The 13086-nt window shown below is 42.4% G+C and overlaps 1 protein-coding gene across 2 annotated transcripts in view; it reads right to left on the bottom strand.

Annotated features, from left to right (window-relative positions):
• Window positions 1-12756, bottom strand: part of rarga (retinoic acid receptor gamma a) — a 37614-nt gene extending 24858 nt beyond the window's left edge. Inside the window, exons 1-3 of one of the 2 annotated variants that reach the window (XM_017486976.3) lie at window positions 12626-12756; window positions 12244-12365; window positions 2621-2897 (exon numbers count right to left, since the gene is read on the bottom strand). In XM_017486976.3, coding sequence (XP_017342465.1) covers window positions 2621-2777 — 157 coding nt within the window. In that variant the 5' untranslated portion in view covers window positions 2778-2897; window positions 12244-12365; window positions 12626-12756. Of the gene's footprint in view, window positions 1-2620; window positions 2898-12243; window positions 12515-12625 lie in introns of both variants that reach the window. The other variant, XM_017486975.3, reaches the window with a different exon arrangement.
• Window positions 12757-13086: the final 330 nt, after the last annotated feature.

The raw sequence follows: 13086 nt of genomic DNA, 5'->3' as shown, positions 1-13086 counted from the left end.
GAAGTCACCTACATCACCACAACTTCTTTGGAAGAGTTTCAAGAAAAAGCCTCGAATCTCATCCAAAAACAAACTCGAGCGTCTTCAGTTTTCCAGACACTACTGGAACTTCAAATAGGATCGGGTTTTATGGCCAGATGAAACCAAAATAGAGCTTTTTGGTGATAAACACCAGAGATGGTTTTGGCGCACACAAAGAGGTAGCCATATGGAAAAGTACCTCATTCCCACGGTTAAATATGGTGGTGACTCTTTAATGTTTTGGGGATGTTTTCAGAGGACCTGGACATTTTGTTAGGATACATGGCATCATGGTCTCTATCAAATATCAATAGATATTAAATCTGACTGCCTCTGCCAGAAAGCTTAAAATGAACTGTGGTTGGATCTTCCAGCAGGACCGTGATCCAAAACATACCTCAAAATCAAAACAAAATGTCAAGGTCAAACCACAAAATCAAGGTCCTGCCATGGCCATCCCAATCGCCTGACTTGAACCCCATAGAAAACCTGTGAGGTGAACTGAAGAGTAGAGTCCATCATCATGGATATCAACATGTGAAGGATCTGGAGAGATATTGTATCGAGGAATGGTCTCAGATCCCTTGCCATGCATTCTCCAACCTCATCAGGCATTATAGGAAAAGACTCAGAGCTGTTATCTTGTCAAAGGGAGGTAGTATTGACTAAAAGGGTGGCAATAATTGTTGCACACATATATTTAATAAAGTTTTATATATATATATATATATATATATATATATATATATATATATATATATATATATATATATATATATATATAAACCTGTGTTTTGTCTGCAATTGTTTGATATCAATGAGATTTTTTGAACAAAACATCAGAAGGTTAAACAATAAAGACAATTTTTTGTAGCCTTCTTTGCTCATATTTTCCAAGGGTGCCAATATTAGTGGAGGGCACTGTAGGATCATGAGAGATGCTCGAAACTGTCTGCACATCTGCATGCTGTACACTCAACAAAGCCAAGAGCATGTGTGCACTCTGCAGGCAGTTACACATAAGCCTGAGGATAAATGCACAACACACACACACACAGATACACACATACACACACACACACACACACACACACACACACACACACACACACACACATATTTAGAAACAGGCTCCTCTTTGCACTGGGCTCATTATGAGCCGGGGATTTTTGTTGTCTTGCCAACAGACTGCTTTGACAACAATGGGGAAGCCTGTTAAAGCAACTCCTTCAAAAGTAAACCAGCACTGCGACACTTGTTTTGCCTGCAATGGCAGCGTGTCAGTAAAATGACTTATGGCATGTCTGTCTGAAAAGAATGTCAAACTCCATCCAGAAAAAAAAAAGTCAAACAGGGGGGCCTCTGTGGGGTTTGACGCTCGCCCAAACCCCAGACCCTGCTGAACTCCTTCTGTGGGGTAGCCTGGTAGTTCCAACTCTGAAAAATACTGAACCTGTCTTTTTTAAACTATCTTAGAAGTCCATGTGAGCCAGGTCCTATTATTTAAATCCACATTTGGCGCGTCAGACTACTATGATGGATTCTCTATGACCGATTTCTTCACATTCATACGAGTGTTTTTCCACGATGGCGACTCGATCTTGGCTGTCTTCATATACAAAGGTGCATGTTTTTAATTTTCAGGAGAGGGAGACAGAGAGGCTCTGTTGGTGTGTTTTCATAGCAGGGTGTGTTCTTGGATTCCGCCACATTAGGAACGTCACCCCAGGTGCTCTCTCTCTCACACACACACACACACACATCTCCTCAACCCACTTCTGTCTCTCTTTCTATTTTTTTCTGTCTCTCTCTCCCTCTCTGTGTAAATAAATACCTACTGGATTAGGTTGGCAGCATGATGGGGGGGGGGGGGGGGGGGGGGGGGGGTATTGATTGACATCTGAAAGGCAAGAGCGCTGTTCGGGCATGCTGAAGAGTGAGTGAGACACCGCACCGGGAGAATGTGTGCACGTCTGTGTGAGGGGGGAAACGCATTGTCTTTTACTTACTTGTTGCCACTCATAAACTCCCCCAGCAGCCAGATAAGATTTCAAATCACTGTCTTAACTTTTCACCCTAACCACTGCCTCACTGATAGAACCCCCCACCCCCTTTTGTCTTGCCAGAAATTCTCACACACCGCTAATGACACATTCTGACTCCAAAATAACTTTATAGGTTCGCTTCTTTCACATGGCCAAGATAATCAGTGCTTAAGAAACCTTGTTATTTTTCTGGAATGTCTCAAAGGTTTTGCACAAAAAAAAAAAACAGTTTTAGTTTCATCGTTACCTTCTTTTCACTCGCTGGTTTGGCCATTTAGTGTGCAACAGCGCCCTCTAGGATCTAACTCAAGTTGCATTCATTTTAAAAAGTCACTTTAAAAACACTCATTCTTTTTTAATCAGCTGTGTTTCATTCTCCTCTTTTTTTTCCAAGCCCTTTAATATGACATTTCAGGCCCCTTGTAAAGGCTAATCTTGCTCCTGACAATCCTAAAAGGTTAATGATCTGGACATACTGCTTTAATCATACTGTTCTATATACAGTTTGACACAGCGAGAGAGAGAGAGAGGGGGGGTGGGGGGAGTGTACTCACACAAGGCCGCCATCTCTTTGGGAAGGTCCGCCCCGAAGCGACCGAAGAGACTGCCATTGGCCATCAGGTCAAAGGGGGAGTGGCTCCGCATAGAGTTGAAGGCGAATGGGTAGACGGCGGGCGGGAAGCCGGGCATGTGACCACGATTGGTGGCCATGGCGACACTACAGGCCGGGGCTCTGATTGGCTGGCCCTGTGATCCCGGCCAAGATGCCAGGGTGATGGAGGGTTAACGGTACTACAACCTGGCGTACTCAGCACTCCAGAGCCGGAGGACCTGCACGAATACAGACAAAACAGCAAAAATACATAAGCTTTTGATTAGAACAACACCAGGAAGTAGAGCGTGAGACTCAATAAATTCATGCAATAAATCAAAAGAGGTGAATGACAACTGCTTCTCTACCTGCCAAAAAAGTGTACTGATGACTGTGGGTGTATGCGTGCGTGGAGAGGGTTCTGAAGTACAGAAAGTACCAGAGAAAGTAGAGAGCAATAAAAATGAAAAGGCAAAGCAAAAAAGGGGGTAGAGGGAGGGGAAAGGAAAATAAGAAAGTGGTTAGGAAAAAGAGAGAGAGAGAGAGAGAGAGAGAGAGAGAGAGAGAGAGAGCTCTTGTTCCTGCACTTTTGAAAAGCGTCCAGACTTCTGCAGTGCTTCCAGGCTATGCCATATGATTTAAATCACCAGAACTCCACAAGAAAGAACCTCTCTGTTTGTGCTGCCAGGCCAGCTCAGCCCCAGCCAGGCTCCGGGCCCTGAACTGCCCCACTCACCCCAATGGAGAGAGAGAGAGAGAGAGAGAGAGAGAGAGAGAGAGAGAGAGAGAGAGAGAGAGAAGCAAGAAAGTTAAAGGGCAAAAAACGGAGGTAAATTTGCATCTGCTACATTGAACTTGGTTGAACTTCTCATTTTTTGCCTCTACATCTCTCCATCCTCTCACTTGCAAACTTTGTGCCGTCTCGTCCGATTTTTCGCTTGCCCAGAGTGATTTTATGAGTGGGTGGGGGCCAGCGGCCTATTCTTTACATGTGGCTTTTTTTTCCACCCTTTGTGAATGCACCGAGCCAAAAAATTTAGCTTTCTGGAAGTGCTGTGGCTTGTGCAGCAGTGGAGAGGGAGGGGGGAAACAGCAAAGAACTGGAAATAAACAAGTCTAAAGGGTGATGGGCAACTGAAATGTGGATTGTCTGAACGGAGCAACTCAAACTCTGGGCACTGGGGGGCACCAGCGCCGGCCACATGCCCCACAAAAGCAGCTACTGCATTCCAAGACACGCAGGATACTGCCTTCCTTTCTTTCAATCACACACACCTAGAAAAGCATTTACACATATACCGTATAAAAGGGATACGGTGCTCGTTCTAGTGCACGCGCTCACACAGAACACAAAATGATGGAAGGTTAAAAGACGCACAGTCTGCAGAAATTTGTGCCATCTTAAAACTTGAAAGCGCCAGGCGTCAAACCTTTCTCACTGAGTGCTTTCTTCTCTTGGTCTCTAAATATATGTCTCCTGAAAAGCACACATACACTCCCTGCATGTCTTTCTGGCTCTTTCTCTTTCAACAGAGCCAGTTAATTACAGCCTACTGCTGCAGGCAGCTTGAAACCGCCACTAATTTAGAGTTCCATTACCGTAAACTGTTCCACATGTGCATCCGCGGCACAGGCGGCCTCGAGTGGCCACGTCTCAGGAAGGAACGAGGTAGAGAGGCACCCGCCCCCAGCCAGCCAGCCACTGCCACAGGGCCTTGCTATCCCTTGCTCTCTCCCTTTTACCCTGTCTTTCTTTTTTCTATCCATGCCCCTCTCTCTCTATGAGTCTGTTTTTCATCCTCTCTCGTCTCCAAAGGGCTCCCCGATTTAATTTCTTTTTTTTTTTCAAGCTCCGACGAAGACCGTAGCCTCACCCCCTATTTTTTTTTTTCACCCATGTCTCCCCACCCTCGGCCCCGACTGCTTATACAACGCCTCGCATGACCCCACAGAACTTTTCCATATGTAACAGATATCATTTGGAAGTCGGCGCCCGATGAAAGCACACATGGCCCAAAGTTCCACACAGGTGCCTCTGAGCCTCGCTCGGTCCTGTGACAGAACAAATGCGTTTCTCTGCACGGTTCTCAAATCCAAGGAGAAGAAAGCCAGTCGCAAGGTCCCATCCACAGCCATTACACAATCATTACAAACAGACAATAAGAGATGTGTTTTCTTCACGTTCTTAATCAAAGCCAGGAAATGCCTGCTTCAAATTAAATACAGACATTTTCTTTTCCTGACTTCTGCTAAATGTTTGTCTGCCTTGGAAGTTCAAAGTGATGTTAAAAAGCAATTCAAAGCTTTTCTATTATTATTATTATTATTACGGCTTTTACATCTAATCAAAATCAACTGTAAGCTGCAAAGCAAGAAGAAAAGAAAAAATGTTTGTGGCTGCAGGAAAAACAAAAATACTGTTCATTTGGTTACATAAAAAATTCCGAACACACAGGTTCAAAAACAAAATATCAAATGGCAGATTTAAAAAAAAAATTCATAAAGGCTGAGAAACCTCCACAAAGGCCGAGATCATCATCACTAAAAATTAATCAACAGTGACATGTGCAGGAAATCAGTGAGTACAAAAAGCATTTTTAGATTTTTAGACCATTTCCAATACTGTAATGATTTTTTTGTCATTTATTTGAAAAATAAAAAAATTAAAAAGTTTTTTCAATGACCAGAATTTTGGTGTGTCCCTAAGAAAAAGTCTCAAGCAGGCATCTTAAAGGGGAACTGAAAAGGGATCCCTGTTCATAGAATTTTCCCGAAAACACAGTAATGAATTAATAAAAAAAGCTGGCGCCAGCGTGTTTTAATGAGTCACATTGGCTTTTTTACACGGCCTGTGCTGGGTTTATGGAGCACGGACTGCATGGAGTGAGCTCATTCCCCCAACACCCTCAGCCCAGTCTCTGGCACAGCCCCCTAAGCCCTGGGGCGCACACACACACACACACACACACACACACACACACATACACAAACATATATTTTATATATATATTTATATATATATATATATATATACACACACATATATACATATATTATATATATTATATATATATATATATATATATATATATATATATATATATATATATACACACACACCACAAGCACACATAAGTACATACACATATGGTCTCTTATTACAGCTATATTCTGGCAGACTCCAACACACACACACACACACACACACACACACACACACACACAAACTCATCGACCGTGTCTGGCAGCTCCAGTGGACTCGGGGGGCACGCAGTAGGCCCGCACTGTTTGCAGGGATTAAAAGCCCAAGCTGGGACTTTCCACCAACCACTGCTTTCACTGTTGACTCGGGCTTTGACCAAACTTTTTCGACACATCATTAGCTGAGCATGCCGAGGCTTATTAGTCCCAGAGAGTCAGAAAAAGGCACAGAGAAACAGAGAGAAGCTCTGAGCATGGTCGATGATGCATTTTGTGTCTATAGTAGTGTCACAGGGACATGATTGATGGTCTGGGTTGGTTCTTGCCTGAGGTGCTGAAAACACAGTGAAAGAGTGTTTTGGAGGGTCGGGTTTTCCGGAGTCGAGTGTCCCTTTTCTGTCGGGATCGGGTGTCGCTCGTCTACGGCCTTTCTCGCACTCTACCTTCGTTAAAACAACCACTTGAGACTTAAGCGCTGAACTGGCCATAGGTGCCACAACAGAGAGAGAGAGAGAGAGAGAGAGAGAGAGAGAGAGAGAGAGAGAGAAAGAAATAAGATGATGACACAGGATGTCAGGAGGAAAAGATGAGGGTGAATAGGGTTTCACAAAATGAACCCTTCTTGCCCTGGTGGTAGGACTCGCGGTTTTTGGGGTCACTTCCTGCCTCCTCAAGTTCTCTCTGAATATTTCCACTCTATACTCTTAAATATATGGATCATATACCCGGCTTTAAATTTCCACATTTGTTTTTCATCAAAGAGACATTCTTACGAGAAGGTCTAACCACAGCCTGGAGTCTTGGATTCGTCTGGGTTAAATAAGAGAGAGAGAGAAAACGTGAGATGGGGCATACGGTGAAAGTTAGGATTCTGAGCTTTAAAGCTGTTCCACTACAAAAAAAAAGAGAACATTTTATACTCAGCATGAAAGAAATCATTTTTTTAAATCTAAACCATATAAAGGAATGTGGTCAAATTGCTATCGGTGACTGGCACACTTCAGGTTCTTCTGACGCTCCACAGAAAGACTTGCCCGCTCCTGTTCTCTCTGCTAACACATGCCTTGAATCCATATTTCACAAGATCCGAATGATTCAGCTGTACAAAATGAAAGGTTGCTGAAGAATTGTTCTAACAGATTTTTTTTTTGAATAAAATTAATGATATTTATATCCTGTGAATGAAATGGCGAACATGTGTGCGCAAGGCGCCGTTTACATCCGGAGCTCTTGTTGGTAAAACAATCCGACTCCGTGGTTTGCCAGGGAGACGTTCACAGGAGAGCGTGGTGAAATCACACCGGCCTTGTGTGCCATGGCTTCCTATAAAGAAATGCATGTGGATCCAATTGAATAAAGATGTCTGAATGTGAAGTGTGTTGTGCAAAACGTTTTGGCTGCTGCAGAGACGCCCTGAGGCGAAGAGGGGTTCGGGTGGTCATGAGCTTGGGCAACAAGCGCACATCACAACAAAGTATGGAGAAGGAAAAGGAGCAGACGAGACGCGCGCATACACAAAAACACACAATTTTGTCTTTTCGTCTCTGACTGCTTTTCATTCCTTATTTCTTCCAGCTATGTCTGCCTTCGTTTCCCCCAACCCCCTTGATCTTTTCCTCCTTCCTGTATGTTTTTTGCACAGCTGAAAAACTGAGCATCTGACTTATCTTGAAGACAAAGCAACCATAAATCACTGGCATATTTAATTTCAACATCTTCTCTGATTGGCAAGTCTCATGAGCTAAAACAGACTGAAACAGAGCCTCTCCTGGCAGAAGTCACATATTCTTAACACCCCTAAAAAATTTTTTTAAAAAGGTGGAGGTTGGAATGACCTCCACTCTGACCAAAGAGTAACCCAGCACCTGCCATGCAGAATCCACATCACTTGAGAGTCACTCATCCTGAAGTGAAGTAGCTGAAGAATCAAATAAATTGTCCTGTAATCACACACCTGCGTGAGAGATTCTGTTTCTGTCTGCCTCTTCCGAATGCCAATAGGTGTCACAACAAGCAATTTGTACACTGTATCCGTTTTCACCCACGTAGGAAGGGAGAGGCTCGCTACTTATGTATGAATGTTTTAAATCCGGCCATCAGTGAAACCGTCGATTTCTCAATCACAGGAAGAGAAATAGACGAAACGCTAGCGGGACGAGCCGGTGTTCCACTTTATACTCAGCCTCCCGAATTATGTGTGTGTCATGCCATGGCAGCTAGAAGAGAGAGAAGGATGGAGTGTGAGGTGACGAGAGAGTGGCAGGACTGAAGCCACTGACATTAGTGTTCCATGATGTGATGTTGAACCTCAGGAGGGAAAAAGAGAGCGGTATAGGGAGGACAGAAAAACAGGCGATGATTAAAACGAGTCTTGAAAACAAGGCAGAAACTCAAGGAGCGCATTATTATTAGGACAAATTATTTATGGTTGAAATACATTACTTTTTCTGTGTGTAATGGGACAGTGAAGGACAGCTAACAAGACTAAGCCTCATTGTCTTTATAGAATATTTATAGATTTTTTGGAAAAATCGCCATTTTTGTGCCATCCACATTGTCGTATTTGCGACGTTAACACGGTTTTAAAAAAAAAAGAAAAAAAAAGTATTCAAATGAATTCTGTAAATATTTGAATTATATACACATCACATTAAATAACACTGTTAATGTAAAAAAATTACATTCTTGCTAAGGTTTTTTTCTTTGTTTGAAGGTGTTCGAGCAAATTAAAAACGTTTTTATATTAAACTAAAATAGCTAGCTTTCTATAGTGATGTTAAAACATGCCCGGCGTATTTCGGTATTTAGGTGACGTTCTAGCTAGTCAGGATACACTAACGTCAGCTTGCTGGCAAACAGTAGAACATGACGTCTTTAGATGCACTTATGGACCGGATCACATCTTTCCTTTTGACTCCACTTAATTCTACGTTGCGTCTCTTTGCTTAACTTCGTGAGCATGAGCGTGAGAAATGACTGTGATTGGCTGAAAGCTCTGAAAGGTTTTCCTGGGAATCACCTCTGGCCTCATTTCCATAACATCGGTATTTTTGAGATTTGAGGTTTATGATTTCAATCTCAAAAGCCAGAATTCTACGTTTTATAAGTAGAGGCTTGGGCTGATTTCTTTCCAGCCCAGAAGCATAGTGAACTACTCTCCATATTTCATCGCCATTGGGGCTAAATTATTTGAGCCTGACACATCTTTAACACATCTGTAACATGTCATAAGCAGTGATTGAGATGGAGCATGTGAAATATAATCATGGGTGTAAAATACATCAGCCAGGAGGATCACTTTCTTGATCATTCTTTTTTTTTTTCAAAATGCCTATGAGTAAATAGATGAGATATGCGTCTTCCAATCAAAGGACAAACTAGGAAATTAAGTTTTGTGTACCTTGGTTTGAAGAAAGCTTTACAATAAAAAAAAAAATCAGCAATCACAAATGGATTAGTGTGTGTGTGTGTGTGTGTGTGTGTGTGTGTGTGTGTGTGTGTGTGTGTGTGTGTGTGTGTGTGTGTGTGTGTAACAGTTTGATGCTCATGATGACACCCCATGCTATATGGCTGAACCCTAGAATAGTACTTGCAAGTTACTGATAGGTATTAGCTTTTTTTTTGTTAGTCCTCCCATTCTTCAATATCGTGACCAGAAATCACTTACTAAATCCACTCTGATTGCAGCTATGGTTCAGAAAAAGTCACAATTGAGCTGCTCTTTGTGCTAGCTTTTTCATACAAGCTCCGTTTATTTAATCAGACAATTAGGCGTCTCTCGTTACAGTAGCTCACGAGTATAAAAACACACACACACACACACACACACACACACACACTATATGCACATTAATATAAGTCCTAACATGCACACAAGCACATGCAGGCAGAAAAAAAAAAACTTCAAAAAGCAGATGTTCATCTTTCACACAAACACATACAGACATGCGTACACGCCGACTGACACGCAAATAGTCACATACACACATCCTTACACACCTGCAAAAATATACAGAGGAAAATAGTGATCTGACAGCTTCCTACGTAATTATAGGGTACAGAGAGTCTTGCTCCCCAGCTCCCATCCCCAGCTTTCATTTTGCCCTTAAACCACCTGTCTGGCTCCTCCCTGATGTTTGCACTTCATTGCCCTAAGAAACAGTTCTTGACAGAAAAAAAAGAGAGATGAGACCCTCAGTCACACAGTGGGGTGGTCTCTCCATAAATCACTTACACTTAAAACACTTTTTAAGAAAATAAATAAATCCCTGTGCTGTACGTCAGCCTTGAACTTATTTCTTTCATGCAGTTCCACTTTGACAAAGGCCAAAATACCCTGTTCTAGAAGAAGGGCGAAAAGATTATTATTATTACTATTATTATAAGGGTGGAAATTATTTACTTGCGTATTTAATCGCACGACTTCAGTGTTTAAAATATTCTCATCAGACCCGATTTTCTACAATCGTCATCCGCACCTAAAATCTAACCCTAACCTTAATCTCAGAAACCAAAAGAAAACTTAGCTTTAGCTTTCCAAATAAAATCTGCTAGGTTTTTTTGTTTGTTTGTTTAAAAAAAATAAGTTTTGCTTGAAGGAACAACACAATCATCTCCACCAGGTCAAACGGTCAGATATTCCTATCCTTGTGTGAAAACAGCTCACTGTCACATATAACTTAGTAAATACAGATGTATCTAGACCTATAAAAGTGAATTAAAAGTGAATTACTAAACAAGGAGGCTGGCTGTGAAGGTAAATTCTCAAACCATATATATAATATATATACACACACACTCCTCATCTCACACCTCTCACACAGTCATTGTTTCTTTGACGCCAGCGGAAATGAATGGATGCAATTGACGATGCTATATTTAATCTGTTTATTCACAATCAGCTGAGGAATGTCTGCTGTTCCATTAAGCAGGGGTGAGAAGGCACATTACAGTTCGGGCCTGAAACATGGCGGAACGTGAATATCTGGTTTGACAATAGTTTGTTTTTCTTTGTGACGGTCCCTTTTGTTTCCGCTCGTGTAAACTCGTGGTTAATCTGAGAGATGTAAACAGCTCGGAACAGAGAAAGGCCGGGGCATTCCAGCTATAAAAGTTAGGACCTGATCCTGTGTGTGTGTGTGTGTGTGTGTGTGTGTGTGTGTGTGTGGGTGGGTGGCTAAATTGATGGCTGCCATGTTTGCAATTTGTTCGCATCTCAGGCTCCTCCTCAGCCCAGATTGTTCCTGGATGTGTTAACCATCATTCTGTCACACATTAAAAATAAACCCAGAGTAGGCCTATGCTAAATACCAACGTTCAATATTTTAATATACGACACATAGCAAGCACTCAACAAGACGAAGTACTGTCAAATTAAAATGCAAATCTTTGATCAAGCTTAAATAATCGATCCCGACCAAATATTTCCCTCGCTACAATTTATAGCCAGATCAATACTTTTTTGGAGATGATTTATGTTTACTAAGAGGTAATAACATATAAGTTACACGTTTGCTACAAATCACGAGTCACCGAAAGGGACGTAAACTTTTTCCTCCTCTTAACAGCTCTCAAAACCGTTAACACCAATCTTTATGCATTTACAATTACGAGTTATACCTGCGGAGGCTTATCAGGTGACATCAAAATCCCTGTGGCGCCACATGGTCATGCACTAACGCTCACAAGTGTCTGTCTTTGCAGTTTTGAGCAAACCGTGTCTCTCGGAAGTTGTGCAATGTGACTCAGGTGCTGATGAACCTGCTCACCTGGCTGCGTGTACAGTCTGTTCGCCAGCGAGACTGACAGGACGACAATGGTGAGATTGGCAGGCATTCCTCAATCATAGCATTGCAGAGAAAATGCTTCATAGATGCAAATAATCGCAATGTGACGGCTGTTTATAAACAAACACGTGTGTAGAATGGTCCCTTCACAGCCGGTACAAACATGCAAATGTTGAGAGTATCCCTTTACACATATCGGGACACTCTACGGAGTACTACTCACATCTTTTCTCTGTTAAAAGGACATAAAAATGTTTCGGGCAATTGAACACAGACAGAGTTAACAAATACAAGTATGGTGATATACACACATGGAACGAAATCAAAGAGTGGAAAGAGTGGTATATTTGTACCGGGAGCTGGTCCCAGAGTATGGAAACTCTGATTGGTTTTCTTCTCTTTCCCCTTTACTCACTTTCTCAATCTCTGTCTTCAATTAAGGCTGACAGCGGTATCGGCTCAGACTGCAGTCAAAAATGCCTTTCTTTCCTTTTTTCGAACTCTCGTAGCAGAAAAGAGAGAGGAAGTCCAGGGGGGGGAAAAGAAGAAAAAACAAACAAAGGCATTGTTTAGAAAGTGTCCTGGGAGCCAAACTCACCCACTTGTGCGCAGCTCCAGCCGTTGTAGAAACTTTCCCAGCTTCACCCAGGATGAAGGAGGAGACAAGAGTGCGTGAGGAGAGGAAGCGAGTGCGCTCGTTGTCCGTCCGGGTCCCTTAAGCTGTAGAGGCAGAGCACAAACCAACTCACCAACTCGTTTCTGTCTCTTTCTTTCCCTCTCCCTCCCTCCTTCTCTTTCGTTTCTTCCTCCCTCTCTTTCTACAGGCACTCACACACTCCCTGTGGCTCTCGGTGAGAAATAATTAGGCTCTGTGAATCATAAATGCAGCCTGGGTCATGTGACTTTAAATAAACAGCACTTTTTTTTCTTTTTTTTGACAAGACACAAAATGTCTAGACAGGAGAAAAAGAGAGACCTACGTTTCTTTCTCTGTCTCCTAAGTCTCCTTTTTCTTATCCCCCTCCCTCTCTTTCTGTCTCTCCGTCTCTCTCTCGCTCTCTTGTTTTCTTCACCTCAATCTCCCTCTGTCGGAGAAACTGACAAACACTGAACAATGGCTGATTTTCGGATGGCAATAAGGAACTCATTTAGAAGTGCTGCACAGAGGCAGAGCTGACTGAAGCCTCGGGGTGTTCCTCCCCCTCCGTCATACGATTCCAACATAGTATTCCTCCAACACCAGCTACAAACACCATATCCTGTAGAGGAAACCAGGGGCTTAAATGCAGGGTGTCCTTTGGGTATTATTGTACAATATGGACAACATATTTGGATTAAGACATGGAGTGCGATAGGGTTATTCAGAGGTAACAGTTGACACACACAAAAAAAAAACAACTGATATGATTCAACTCAAACCTTTTACACATATTAACAATCA

This window comes from Ictalurus punctatus, chromosome 15 (assembly GCF_001660625.3).
Source record: "Ictalurus punctatus breed USDA103 chromosome 15, Coco_2.0, whole genome shotgun sequence".
NCBI lineage: Eukaryota > Metazoa > Chordata > Actinopteri > Siluriformes > Ictaluridae > Ictalurus > Ictalurus punctatus.
The sequence above is the reverse complement of the archived record's forward strand: the minus strand, read 5'-3'. Positions and strand labels throughout refer to the sequence as shown.